A 15,581-nucleotide genomic window follows, 5' to 3' on the forward strand; every position below is an offset into this window, starting at 1 on the left:
GATCTTGGACAATGATACACAATGATACTGCTATGCCGACGGCCCTTTATGGGGTAGACTAAACATGATGTATTGATTGACATAAAAAATTGATTGGAAATGCCATTATGGTTTGTAGTGTATGTAGATGGAGGTGAGATGAATAATCTGAAAATTGTCCAGGGTTTGAGGTATAATTAAGGTCTCTCTGACCGTTCTTCAGATAACTTCTGCCAGATGGAGATTTTAATTAGAGATTAGTGGACTGTGGGAGACAAACAGGGAAAGGCTAGAAAAGAATACAAGAGACAAAAAGGCAATTCAGACAAACGCATGATGTTTCACTGCACTGCTTGTGTTCTCCAAATTGAAAGGGGAGTATTCCCACTGCTGGTATAACCTATTAGAGTCTTTAGTTTTGTGAAGGTTTTTTTTCTCACGTATTTCACTTCTGTAATTTCATTAATCATAGCCTACTCAGAAAATAAATTATTATTAAACCATATCAAAAATGTTTTATTAAAATGAATTTCAAAATGCCTTTGTCTCAGGCAGATTACTGCTGACTGGCAGGGACTTTTAATTTGAATGAGAAACGTTTGTCATTTCCTGTGCAGGCAGTAATTGAGAAAATGTTACTAATTTAGATCGTTTTTTTTTTTTTTTTTTTTTTTTTTGTAGACATGGAACTGTAGATGACTAGTTAAATTGTCATTTTTACATACATATAACTACTTACAAGACAACGTAGTTTGCTAATAAATTATTAAATAGAGGGTGGTCCAGGTCTGCTGTTATGTCTGCCAGTCTAGTCAAAAAAGGCATGTCGGCCAACAACATGATGGGCGTGCAAAATAGGCATAGAGAGGGGGGAGTTGGGGGTCGAAAGCAAAATATCACGTGTATTGCTGCACAGTAAAAGCCATGTTGCTTAACAACTGTGTCAGACTAGAGGGAAAAGTTGTCTTCCTTCGTAAGAGAGAACATCCCCCGCCTTCTGATTGAATATACGTGAGCCCTGTTTTCCACGCCTTTAAAAAAACAACAAGGAAAATACGCAAAGAAATACGAGATTTTCACCGGATGGGTGTTTGGTTTCTGCCTCAACCTAAGAGAAAAACGGCCGTGATGAGCTATACGTCTGATAAAATGCTTGCTGGAAACAGTATTGTCAGAGGTAGGCTCGTTTGTTTTTTTATTGCGCTGAATCAGATGGCAGCATCGTAACATGTCGTTGTCACGCAGATACGAAGTTGCTGCAGAAACGGAGGATGTGTTTGTTTTCCTTTGCCATTTCCCCCTTTCCATGAATGCATTCATGTCTGTTTTCATTTGTGTGCTCTTATTGCGTCCTGTGTTGCTTTGTTATTCCATGCAGGTCAGGGCATTGTGATGCTACTGTCTCTTTGCCAATAATAAATATGTTAGCCTTGCATACACATTTTGTTGCAAAAATTTATTATATGCACAGAATGTCTTTATTCTAGATTGCAGTGAAACCTTCCAAATATTTTTTGTAATACAATGTTATTTTCGGGTATTGGCAACATGCTTTATTGTCACACTGAATATAAGCAAACATAAATAATGTAGAAAATGAATTTGTTTTAATAATATGTTTTTATTCTTTTGCATAAAATGAACTCTTTTAATGTTCTATCTGTGATCCTATAGTAAAAGAACCTTTCAGCATGTTATGCAGCCCTAAATAGGTTTTTATAAATCATGTTTAAAAAAATATTTAATCACATCCTATGAATTCAAAATTAGAGATAGCTATGCTTGTGTCCTCCTAAAAGTTGACAAAATGAACCTTTATGAGATTTCAAATACGCTCCTGTGGGAAAAAATTAAGCCTAAATAAGCCCAGAATGGCTAAACGCTAGCTTTTAATTGTCTCAAGCGCAAATTCTTGGTCAGAAAATTAGCAAGATTTAAACAAATGCTGCCTTAGAAAAACGTCAAAGACTAAATGAAGTATTTGGCAGAATATGGGAAGTTGTGTTTGGAGTGATAATTCACAATGAAGCGTGAGTTGCGTGATGTTCCAGAGCGGCGTCTTCAAAAATCTTGTGAGAAATATAATAATAAATGCATCTCTACCACAGTGAAGACTAGGAAGACACTGTCATTGTGTGGGGAGCCTTTTTAGCTGCTGGCTTTGGTGAACTGCTTCACTGTGGAAAGTACAGGATGCAGAAAGGCTTGTTTCCCACATCTAAAGAGAAATTATCAGATGTTATTTTTCAACAAGACAATTCTTCTGCCCAAGTTGCAAAGACAACCAAGAAGTGGCTTGAGAGCAAGTCCATCAGGCTCATGTTTTGGTCTGGTCAGAGTGCAGATTTGAACCCTGTAGTGAATATTTGGTCATTAGTCTTACAGTGAACTCAAATGAACTGGGAGACATTTTTCAAATACTCATGATCCGTTTGAAGCCATCAACATTGAGTGGAACAACACTGACTCCTTTTCTTGTAAAAGCTGCCTGCATGTGTACCCACACGGCTTAAACATTTAGGGGAAAACGCTGTTCTGGCCTAAGTGACTTTATCTACAGTATTTGTGCAATTCTTGGTAATTTCGAAAATATTTAAGACCATTAAAAGACCACTAAAATATTTAGGCATTTTTTGCTTGGCCCTTTTTTTCCCTTCTTCTTCTTTTTTTGCCCAGGAGTGTACATGCTGTTCTTTTAAGCTTTCTTCATAAAAAAAATGCACTGTGGTTTCCAACATTGATAATAAGAAAAGTTTTTCTGAAGGATCATGTGACACTGAAGACTGGAGTAATGACTGCTGAAAAGAAATTAATCTTTGCCATCAGTGGAATAAATTACATTAAAAAATATTAAAATATATATGATTATTTTTTTATCAAATAAATCCAACCTACTATAAAAATTCTATAAAATGTCCTTCTATAAAAACAGAAAAAAATCGTACAGACCCTAAACATTTGAGTGGCAGTGTATACACATTTAAAATCTCTTTCTCTTGGGAAACAGACCAAAAATGAGAGTATCATATAAGCATCCCATAACTGCAAGTAGTAATTTGTAATTCATGTCTAAATAAGTTTTGGTCACACTTTATATTAAGGAGTCCTTTTTACACTGTCTGTAATTATACATTTAAGTACTGAGTAATATTAAGTAACCACATGTAGGATTAGGGTTTGGTTTGGGGTTAGTTGCATGTAATTATGCATAATTTATAGTTATTACTATAGTAACTGCATGTAACGTGTAAAAATGACACTGTAAAATAAAGTGTTATAAAATAAAACATAATTTAAGAACATTAAAAAAATCCTCATTGTTCCAACAGGAAATATGTCAATACAAGAACGCAAACTGTATTCTTTTATATTTATAATTTTAATGAACAAATGCATTTGCCCTGTTTACTCTAAGGTGATCTGCCCAGGTGAGGTGGTTTGGTGCTGACAGATATGGAGGTGGGAAATCTGCCTGTCGAGCTTTGGCGCCTCATCCTGGCATACCTGCCTCTGCCAGATCTTGGTCGATGCTGTCTGGTGTGCAGAGCCTGGCGGGAACTCATTTTGAGCTTGGACAGCACACGTTGGCGGCAGCTCTGTCTAGGATGCCCTGAATGTCGCCACCCAAATTGGCCTCGTCGCCCCCATATGCCCCCGGTGTCCTGGAGAGAGGCTCTCCGTCAGCATGCTCTTGCCAGCCGAACCTGGACCCAGAACGGCTCGGACCTCCACTCGTCTGCCTGCCTCCACCTTTTCCGCCGGAGGAAAGACCGCAGGGTTTGGCATGTTGGCACAGTGGCAGGGCGCGGGTATGAGACTTTTAGGGGGGCGCTGGCGGCAGCAGGACCGTACGATAAGGTGGTGCTCCATGCGGGTGTATACGAGGAACAGGTGGAGGTGTCCCTCAAGGTGCCTGTGGAGATTGTTGGAATGGGCAAGTTGGGGGATGTATCGTTGTTGGTGAGCTTTGATCAACAGTGCCCGACGGCGAGACTGTGCAATCTGGTATTCATGCCAGCGTGGTTTTCACCTGTGGTTTATAAGGTGAGCCTTGATACTTTCACAAGCACATCACATCCACATCAAAAGCATGCAAAATGTAACATCTGTACTGTGCATATTCATTTACAAAAAAGTGACAAGCTAGTCATACATCCATAAATGGCTGAACACATACTAGACTCTAGTAAGGGGGAGGGGGCAAGGTGAGCTAGCTTTTGAAAGCATAAGATCCCACCCTCCCTTCAGAGTGTCTCCAAAGCCACGTCTCCTTCAAAACACATGAACGCGTACAGCAGGGAGCAAACAAAAGCGCCACAAGAGACGGCGTTATACTACCTCATGTCTCAAAGCACATAACATTACAATAATAATGAACATAAACAACTTATAGAGCACTGACCTGTATCACCTGACTGACCAGCATAACAAAAAATATTTCTGGATGAAATCACCTACCCTGCCTCTGTAAACATCAGTGATAGTTTCCTTTCTCCATGTTTCAGATCACATCTGTCTGACTGGCTGTCTGTCTGCCTGCCAATCACTTTGTCTATCCGACTGTCTATCTAACATTGTTTGTCATCAACTTTTTTTATCTGAAGGTTGATTAATATTGGTTCCATGTGTCCCTGCCACTCTGTAACAAGCTTTACACAGAAAACACTGTTAGTTTTCCTATAGTGCTCTAATTGATTTTTTTTTTTTTTTCTTAGACATCTTCTGGACATGTCCAGTTGGACAACTGCAACTTTGAGGGCTGTCAGCTGCATATCCGGGGTCCAGGGACGTGTCAGGCTCGTTTCTGCTCTTTTGCCCAGGGCAGCTCTGCCCATTTTCTGGGAGTAGCCATCAGTTTAATGGACAGTTGTGAATTCTCAGGGGGCGATTCCGCCTCTGTCACTGTGGAAGGTGCTCCGGTCTCTGAACGCAACTGGGCCTTCAAACACCTGGTCGCCTTGGCCAAGACCTTCACCATGATGACTAGTAATGGGTCAACTGAAATATCTAATCAGGGTGGGAAAGACAGCATGGATGCTGGTAGTCATGGAAACACACCCTTGGAAGGAGTAAACACAATGAAGGACTGGAGGAAGCAGGAAGTAGATTGGGAAACAAACTGGGCAAAAGAGAAAGGTGGAGATAGTCTCCTTCCAGGCCAGGATGGTGCAGTGATCGAGGAGGATGGCATGGAAACATCAAGTGAGTCAAGTGAGGAAGATGATGAGCTAGATGGCGAGAAAAGCACAGCCTTAAAGCTTTCATACGACCAGCACGGACTAGCGCATCTCTCCAAAGCGGATATGCCCGATTCTTCTGCTTTTCCTCCACTGTTGAGCCTGTCTGCAGAGCTGCAGAGGGACGCAGAGGCGCGGGAGTTGGTCGCATCAGTTCAAGGCTGCTTGCTGCGCCGCTGTCTGCTGCGGGATGGAAAAGGTGGTGTGCATCTGTGCAATCATGGTCAAGCTCGACTGGAGGCCAATGTGTTCAGGGGGCTCAACTATGCAGTGCGCTGCATCCAGAATGCCAAAGTGTGTAAAACATGTATCTTCGTGCCCTTTAAAGCTGAAGTATGTAATTTTGTCAACGTTAAAATTCCTGCTCCAAGTTTAATGTGCAGAGATGACTAGTCTTTAGTTGGCCGATTTCCCTCTTCCAGCTCTGTGGCGCAACAGGTTTTATGGTTTGGTTTAAGGGTGTTTTAAGGTGTAAGGGAAATTAATTTCAGCTTGTAAAAACATGTACTGTATGTACACAGTAGTTGCATAGTATCAAATGATCATTATATCAAATGAACTGTTAGTACATAGTAGTTAAATACACTTAATATAAGTGGGATCAGAATTCCATTACTGGACCTTCTGTTGAAAGCGACATACTTCTCTCTGGAATACACTAAATGCCCAGTTATTTCCCCTGAATTACAGTTTGGAGGAGTCACTGCTAGTTGCCAAAAGTCAGAACTGGTCTGCAGATATTGGGCAGTCAGAATTGAGAGATTTCACAGAATGACTCATAGTGTATGATGGGCACAGACCCAGACACAGATTTTTAGCTTCAGTCTATGAGGATATAAAACATGTTTGATATTTTGAAACTACTTTAAAACACATACATTTAATTTGTCATGCATCTTGCATGTTATTGCAGTTGTGTAAGTTTGTTGTGTTCGAAAAAGACTTAAAAAATCTGGTAGTGTGTGATCCTCGTTTGTGTAGTGTATTCCAGCCTTATGCCGTCCTGCACAGTCTGTACTACAGATATGAATGTTATCTCAGTTTGTGCAGGTTGTTTGGGCAGCAGTGCTCAGAATTCCAATTTTTACTTGGCAGATGTTAAAATGGCAAAAAAGCAAGCACTTAGAACACCCTAGCAACTGCATAGTAATACTCAGCAACCAGTCAAAACACCTTAGTAATGGCATAGCACCTTCCTGACAACTGTCCATAACACCCTAGTATCATGTCAGAGCCTTCTGCACAGGCAAGCACCAGCTACATTTCCTGAAGAGATTTTTTTCATTCCATTTTATGCTTGCAAGAAGCGCAACAATTACAACCAGCAGATTTAATAATATCAGCAATCATAGAAAATATTTCATGACATTGCTCTGTTTCTGATCATCTTCTCTCTTTTATCTTTCTTTCATGTTTTAGTTCTCTTTCACAAATCTCTCTCTCTCTCTCTCCCCTTTTTCTGTTTAGATGGTAATGTTGCGTAATGAAGTGTGTGGGTGCAAGGCGTCTGGTGTGTTCCTGAGACTCTCTGCTCAAGGTCTCATTGCTGACAACAACATTCACTCCAATGGAGAAGCGGGACTAGACATCCGCAAAGGGGCTAATCCTATCATACTGGTACACATTTCTTTTAGTACACTGCAAAAAAAAAAACACATGCCAAAATTGCATTAGATTATAAGAGTTAATAAATCTTGAATCTTATTTTCCTTACCCCAATCACAATTTTATATATAATATATATATACTTTATAAATCTAACCAAATTTAATGAGGTTTATGCTTTTTTATTTTAACAATAAATTCAAATTTTAACAATTTGCCAGTGGCATATCTTAATATTTTACATGATTTTGCTTTTAAATAAATAAATTTGTTTTAAGGGAGTTTAATATATTTAAGTTTTTAAGAAGTGTGTGTATATTTAAAGGAAAACAAGGAAAATACTGATTTAAAACATTTTGTGTAGTGTAATCAAATTAGAACTAGTGAAGTGGAAAGAAGTCTGTAAGATATTTTTGAATTTCCACTATCCCATATAGTTTTCTATGTATACATTTTCTTTCCCTTTCTCTTTTCCTGGGTGCAGTGTAATCGAATCCACAGTGGCTTGCGTTCAGGGATCGTTGTTCTAGGCAACGGGAGAGGTTCCATTCGCAGCAACCAGATCTACGGCAACAAGGAAGCTGGCGTGTATATTCTCTTTAATGGCAATCCTGTTGTCAGGTATGCAGTGCAGGCCTGGGGTCTTTGTGTTTTAATGCAAATCAAATTGGATAACAAGAACCATTAAAAATATTCTGTTTCTTTCTGTCTTCATGATAGTGGAAATCACATTTTCCAGGGTCTTGCAGCAGGCGTTGCTGTCAATGAGAACGGAAGAGGACTGATCTCCGGTCTGTTTGACTGCTGTACCATTTTCCATTTAATTGTTTATAGGTGCTTCAAGCACTTTAGACCTTTCCATTTTCAAGTGTTTCCTCGTGCTCTTGAAATGGCTAAATCAATTTTAACTGCTGCTTTACTATTCTCGTCTCTGATAGAGAATGTTATTAGGCAGAATCAGTGGGGTGGCGCTGATATCCGCCGAGGAGGCGATCCAGTCCTGCGCAATAACTTCATCTGTTATGGCTTCTCGGACGGAGTGGTGGTGGGAGAGAGAGGGAGGGGTCTCATTGAAGGCAACCACATTTACGGTGTGAATATTTCAGCTTTTTGCATTTAAGGCATTTGGCAGATGTTATCATTCTGTTGCTAATATGTGTGTGATAGAAATACATTTTGTGTGTGATCGAGTGCAATGCAACACAAAAATCGTGTGCCCTAACACAAAGGCTGCATCCGAAATCGTATACTTCCCTACTATATAGTAGGCGAAAAACAGTATGTGACAAAAGAAGTATGTCCAAATTCACAGGTACTCATAAAAGAGTAGGCAAAAAGTACCAGGATGACCTACTACTTCTGGCGAGATTCTGAAGAGCGAATATTATGGCCACAGAAGAGGATCTATGAATGGAAGTGAAGGAACGCAACTGATGCTAGGAGGTCACATGATAATGACAGCATGGAGAATGTACTGTAGTATGTCCGGATTGCATTCATATCATTCATACACATTCATACTATATATATTGTACTTTTTTAGTGGTCCTGTACCAGTAATTACTTTAAAATAAGTACCGGTACCTACTCAAGAAAGTATGTGATTTCGGATGCAGTCGCAGTCCAAGACCAACTGATTTTAAAAGGATTTTGTTACAGATTAAGACGAAACAAATCAGAATAAAGATTTTTTTGTTCTTTTTCTACATCATAAATGACTTGCATTCCCTGGTGTTTTGTAGGCAACAGAGGCTGTGGAGTATGGGTTATGTCATCTAGTCTACCTCAGCTCATTGGAAACCATATTACCCATAACCGCATGTATGGGCTGGCTGTGTTCTGCCGGAAGGACACAGAGTCCGCAATGAGCCGAGAGGGCTATCGCTCTTTACAGGACAGGGAGAGAGTCGTCGGTGTTGGAGAGAGGGACAGAGGAGGGCCGGAGAACTTCAATGAGGAAGGAGAACTGATGGCATGGGAAAGTGATATCGATAGTGAAGATGAGCGCTTTTCCACTCGACGGCCAATCACAGTTGCCCTAGTGGAAAACAACTGCATTAGCCACAATGGAGGTTAGTTGCTGTTAAATATCATGTCTCTTTTACTGCATCTGGGATATTCAAAATTGGACTGCTACTTTTAGAAGTTGTGTTTTAATTTTGCTGCTAATTGGAACACATGCTTTTTTGAATATGCCATGAGTGGTCTGTCACTATTCACAAATAAAACGTGGCTGTGATTAAATTAATTCTTAATTTGTGGCTTTTTTGTGCATGTCATGTGCAGGGCTCCATAGATTACCATTTAAATGTTGTTTAATATTTTAAATGTAATTTCTCTTTTGAGAGAAATTCTTTTTTATTTCAGGGCTGTTAAATGTATAAAATATTCTGTACACAATTTTTCACATTTTTTTAAACAAATTAATTTGATGATGACGTTTCATTCTGACTTTCTGAAGTCTTGTTTAAATCGTAAAATGAATCACATTTATTTTATTCTTTTGACTTTCTACAGTTTCTCCTTGCCACGTTCACCTTTCGCGACCGCTTTTGTGATGCAATATTCTCTGAAGCTACTTTGCAATTATATTTTTAATGGAAAGTGTTATTCAAGTATATTAAAATTGGAAAATGTTTCTTCAGATACTTATATACATAACTCTAATAGTGAATAAAACATATTTTGTTTACTTAGGTTTTCAGATAATACTTTAATATTAAGCCAATTATTTAATTTGGGAAACATGTTGTTTTTACAATATCATGCTGGGTGAATGGTTATGCACCGTATATACATGTATTGTCTGTATTATAATATATTGTGTATACAGTTTGCTGTATTAAAAATAAAGTTTGCTGTATAAAAAAAAATATATATATATATATAGTTGCCTTTATATTTTAGTAATGTGGTCCTTCATAGGGGGATCGGGTCATGTCCATTTGTGAGTGTGCTGTATGTATGTGGATAAAGTTGAACATACTTGTATATCTAACTTTATATAAAGATCAGGGCAATAATGTTTACATTTTGTAATGAAATAAAAAGATCAGGTAATTGAGATCTGCTAGTATGTATCGCTTTACATGAGTGTACCGTATGTATAACTTATAATATATATCCAACTTTATATATAGAGCTGTGGGATTATACAGTTTACAGTTTTGTGATGATATAAACAACCATGCAGCTGAGATTTGCTATATAGAATGTATTATACTATATCATCTCGTTGCCCTTTTGCCATCAAATCCCTGTCATACATGTTCAGATTAGATTGACATCTCACTCACTTCTGTGTTCATTTCTCCGTCTCTCCAGCTGTTGGAGTGTATGTGAAGAGCAGTGAGCCTCTGAACGTGGTGGCCAACATGGTGAACAATAACAGAAGAGCCGGCATGTCTATCATTCAGAGCGCTCAGCTGACACGTTTAGTTGGAAACTGTGTCCTCTGTAATGGCTGGACCGGAGTGGCCGTGGACAGAGAGTGTCGAGTAGAGCTGCGCGGCAATGGGGTTTATGGAAATGGATGTCACGGTGTCTGTTTCCGAGGCGATGGGCTCATTGTGGAAAATGATGTGGTCGGAAATAATGCTGTTGGAATACGAGTGATGGACAATGCAGATGTTAAAGTGAGTTTGCTTCAATCTCTCTGTCACAGGGTTGAGAAAGTAAAAGCATACAGAGGCTGTCTGAAACCAATATACAGAGGTAGATGGTGTTTTTGCGTCACAACCAAACAACAGAAACTGTTTTTTAATGGCCAATATTGATACTGATTATTTTTGTATTCACAAAAAAACAACTATTTTCAGAACTTATTTTTAATCGTTGTATTTCTACTTTTTGACAAAAATAATACAACTAAAATAATGATTAGACTGCAATAAAAAATGTGGATAGAACTTTTTATATTAAAATAATAATAAAGCTATGTTCTTAAAGTATACACTTTATTGTAGTCTTAATAATTATTTTATTATTATAAATATTGATTTATATCAATAATATTAATACATGTATTATTGTTTTTGTTATTTCAATCATAATTAGCCTTTAAAAGTTCTTGCTATTTCTCAAAAACATGTCTTGATTTCTTTACAACATGTTTTATTAAAAAATATATAATTTTATCAAATTATATAATTATTTAAGTCATCATCTGTGTCTCTTCCTGACTGTTATATCACACAATCCTGAACGCACAAATTGGTGGTTGGTTGAAAGAACATTGTGTCGGATGGAGCAGTTGAAGGGGGAAACTTATTGATAAACGTGCATTTGTTTTTGCTCTTCATTTTTATAAACTTTTTGTTTTAATGAGAAATAAGCTAATCATTAAATATTGATATGGTTATTACTAAAGCCTACATTCATACAAAAGCATTGGCTGTGTAGCAAATCCTTAGGTTTCTGACACTGCCCATGTACTGTTTGATCTGCAGTCCTGAAAAGGCTCCTGCTATCAGATGCTGACATTTGATATCTGTTCTGCAGGTCTTGCGGAATCGTGTTCAGGCGTTGCGGGGTTATGGGATTTCCGTAAAGGAGCGGGTCCGAGGTGTGGTTCAGGAAAACCTGGTTTATCAGGGCCACCCTACGAGCACTAAAACCCCTATACGGACAAACACACAGAACATGGAGTGTGTTGTACTTAACAACTCTCTGCTCAGACCCAGGTAAGAACACACACGTAACAGACGCACAACTCTATAAATGTAGTCTATAAGAAGTAAAAGGCAAGTTTCACATGTCTACAATATATATCATAATATAGTGATGCTCCAAAAATTATTGAACAAAACACAGAAACTGAAAGTAATTTTGCTGAAAGCTAAAACTGAAAATAAAGTTCATTTAATAATCAACTTAAAATAAAAATGTGTATAATATATATCCACAAGCTGTAACTCGTAGTAAAGAGGAAGAATAGATCGGTTCAATTCACCCAATTCGTTTAGTTCACCCAAAAATGAAAATTCTGTTCAATTCATCATTTACTCACCCTCATGTCGTTCCAAACCCGTAAGACTTTCATTCATCTTCAGAACACAAATGAAGTTCTTTTTTAATAAAATCAGAGAGATTTATGTCCCTTCATTGACAGCTACACAACTACCACTTTGGCACTTAAAAAAGTTCATAAAGAGATTGTAAAATTAATCCATATGAATTGAGCGGTTTAGTCCAAATTTTCTCAAGAGACACGATCGCTTTATATGATGAACAGAATGAATTTAGGCTTTTATTCACATATAAACATTCATCAACACACACATTAGTTATGATAAACGGAAGCTCAAGCATGTTCGCTTGGCGTGCGAAAAACCAATGAGGTTCATTCTCGTGTTGCGCAGCACATTTGAGCTTCCGCAAGAACCAATGAGGTCGGTTGAGCTTCTGTTTATGTTCCCTGATCAATGTTTATATGTGAATAATGTCTACATTTAGTCTGTTCATCATATAAAGCGATCAGGTCACTTCAGTAAATTTGGACTAAACCGCTCAATTCATATGGATTAGATTTATAATCTCTTAATTCATTTTTTGAAGCTTCAAAGTGGTAGTTGCGTAGTTGCCAGTAGAGAGTACAGAACTGGCTCAGATGTTGTTAATAATATCTTAATTTGGTTTGAAGATGAACAAAAGTCTTAGGGGTTTAGAATGACATGAGTGTGAGTAATTTTTGGGTGAACTAACCCTTTAAAGAGAGCTGTTGTGTTCAGCATAGACTAAAATATCTTGGGTCATGGAAATGAAGACAACCCAGCCCTATTGTGTCTACACATTTATCTGTTGTATCTTATCCACATTGTGTGCATGAAATAAGACACTGACACGGTCAAACGCGCCATCGGAGAAACGTCAATTAAATGTCACCATTTCGGTCAATGATTTCGGCCCTCTGTCTCAGCCAATTAAATGGTTGCTTAAATGGTTGCTTAAAATTCAGTGCATCACTAATAATATATGGCATACTATATTTGACCTCTACTACTCTTTCTGTTGTAGATCGCAAGCCCTTTGGGCCCTGGAAAATCCACCTCCTCGTCCCCACAATACTAACCCCTCTAGTGTCACCCCTGCCACACTCCCTGCTCACCTTGCCATCACCATGACAAACAGAATCACTGCCTCTGTAGAAAGCGGTTGCCATAACAACGGCAGCATCTTTTGCTCAATTTTATGAGGTACATAATTCCCGGCTTTATAGCTCAACGATGGATCAGACGGAAACATTTTCCCCTCAACATGAAGAACATAGAGGAGGTCAAGGCACTGCTTCAACATTCTGGGTTGGATGATGGACAATTGGATTAAGCCTAAACCACTTTGACATCCAAATGATCTAAAAGCACTTTTTAATATGATTAACCAATGGTAGCTTGTTCAGTAGTCCGGGAATCAAACTATGATGGATTAAAGGTTCACCCAAAAACGAAAATTCTGTTATGAATTACTCACCCAAATGTCGTTCCAAACCCGTAAGACTTTCGATCATCTTCGGAACACAAGTTAAGATCTTTTTGATGAAAATTGAGAGCTTTCTGTCCCTCCATTGACAGTCTACACAACCAGCCCTTTAAAGACCCAGAAATGTAGTAAAGGGATCATTAAAGTAATCCATGTGACTCCAGTGGTTTAACCTCAATTAATCTCCAACAGACATTCACAACAGCACCACAATGCACCACCGGAGTCACATGGATTAACTTTAATGATTTCTTTACTACTTTCTGGGGCTTGAAATTGGTAGTTGTATAGACTGTCAATGGATGGAAAGAAAGCTCTCAGATTTCATTAAAAAACTCTTCATTTGTTTTCCGAAGATCAACGAAAGTCTTACGGGTTTGGAAGGACATGAGGGTGAGTAATTAATAACAGAATTTTCGTTTTTGGGCAAACTATCCCTTTAAGACCTTTTTTGTTTTGTTTTTTACTCTCAAAAATGGAAGTGAAGCTGGTCTGGGATCAGTTTTCATGAGCAACTTACTGGAGTTTGTATTTTATCCTGTTTCTTAATTTTGTTTGGCTAGCAAACCAGCTAAAACCTGCCTCCCCATCCAATACAGATGTGGAAAGCTTATTTTTTTGTTTTTCAGAAACAAAACTAAGAATTGTTGGAAGCAAATCAAGAAAGCAATTTTTTAAAAGAAATCCTATATGATTCAGTAAGGCACATTAATTTCATTGTCCAGTGAACCTACAGCCTGTTGTTATCATTTCAGCCATTCGCACAAAGTCAGGAGGGACACAAGAAGTAGAAGAGAGAGACATGTCACATGGCTCTCTCTTCCCAAAAGACCAGAACCAGTGCTGAAAATAGAAGATAAACAATTTCAGTGCACCTTGGGAATTGTAGTCCTGCTGGCTTCTGCTGAGATTCCTTAATGGACAAAAACAAATACCGTATGCACACACTGAGTACTGCTGCCAAACTGGCAATATTTAACTCTATTAAAACCCTCTAGTTTTATGCACCTATGCACATTACTGAGGGGTTTAGTTCTCGAATGACCTGGCAACCCTTGGAGAATTTGCAAGAACTTATCAGAAAAAAGACAATTTAAAGATCTTAATTGTGATTTCAGAGGCACATATTCAATATGCCTTTCAATTAATCATTCATTTTGAAATGAATAACAGTGAATAATTTGACTAAATATTGTGATATGCAAAAACTGCTATGCTAGCTGTTTTGCTATTTTGAAGACTGTAAGCTAGATTATCACATGTCGCTCCAGCTAAATAGTAGAATCGTATGAAATTCCTTTTGAGACATTGTGATGTCAGAAACCTTAATAGGTATGAGAATAAAAAGAGACTAAAGATGAATTGTAATTTTAAGGGACAGTCCACCCAAAAATGAAAACGGCATGTAGTATGTTGGTGAGAAAACAGTTTTGTTCCCAATGATATCCATACTATAGGCAAAAAATACTATTGAAGTCAATAGAAACCAAAACTGTTTAACTACCAACATTATTTCAAATATGTTTTGTTTAGCTGAATGTCATACACATGTTGTTTCAAACCTGTGAGCAAATGATAACAGAATTTTCATTTTTGAATGGATTATCTATCAAAGGGCTTGAAACTGGGTTTTTATTTTTTAAGAGACCATGACTTTGTTCGGAATGGAATTCTAGCTTACTATTTATTGGAAGCTGCGCATATACTATACATACAACAGTAGGTTTTATTCTGAATCCAAGTAAACATCACATGACCTCATTGCTTGTGTGTGGCATACAGTTGTCAACTTTAAAAATGAATAGAGTAAAAAAGTCTTAACCTATGGCAGTCTGATCAAATGACAGTGTTTTAACAGTAATTTCAGTTTATTCATTATACTGGAAATTAAAGTTACTCCATGGTCTTTGCACTGCTTGTAAACCGTGGTAGATAGTTAGGTATCCTGAATCTTTGCACACTGTGTACTGTACAGTATATGCTATACAGGAATAGTATGGAAGTATGCCATTTCGAACATAGTCCATAACTAAAATAAGGATTTTGTAATGGGATTTTCTTCCAGAACACTAGACCTTATTTATCGAAAGGTAGCCATCTTATGTTAGATTTACAGCAGGCTGTTATTATTTTAGTAATGTTTTCATACCAACTGCTGGTTTGATTTATAAAAGTGCAATATGTATCTACTAAAATGTGCCTATTTTTACAGTATGGTTTTTATACTTATTGTGCAGTATAAATATAATCGCTATCATTGAAAACTGACTATTTTCTGTAGTT

At 37.8% G+C, this 15,581-nt stretch overlaps 1 protein-coding gene across 2 annotated transcripts; it reads left to right on the forward strand.

The window, feature by feature from the left end:
- The first annotated feature begins 1,008 nt into the window (after nt 1-1,008).
- On the forward strand, nt 1,009-15,558 carry fbxo10 (F-box protein 10). 2 transcript variants are annotated; one of them, XM_079616430.1, is made up of 11 exons: nt 1,009-1,156; nt 3,395-4,023; nt 4,695-5,510; nt 6,684-6,833; nt 7,306-7,442; nt 7,542-7,612; nt 7,760-7,912; nt 8,564-8,893; nt 10,146-10,456; nt 11,322-11,503; nt 12,837-15,558. In XM_079616430.1, exons 2-11 carry the CDS (start codon nt 3,433-3,435, stop codon nt 13,012-13,014), a joined length of 2,919 nt encoding a protein of 972 aa, XP_079472556.1. In that variant the 5' UTR covers nt 1,009-1,156; nt 3,395-3,432; the 3' UTR covers nt 13,015-15,558. The 2 variants fall into 2 exon arrangements, with proteins under 2 accessions (XP_079472556.1, XP_079472555.1); XM_079616429.1 differs by having other exon boundaries at nt 1,028-1,156; nt 4,695-5,549.
- Nucleotides 15,559-15,581: the final 23 nt, after the last annotated feature.

The sequence above is a fragment of the Phoxinus phoxinus genome (genome assembly GCF_949152265.1).
Source record: "Phoxinus phoxinus genome assembly, chromosome: 6".
Lineage (NCBI taxonomy): Eukaryota > Metazoa > Chordata > Actinopteri > Cypriniformes > Leuciscidae > Phoxinus > Phoxinus phoxinus.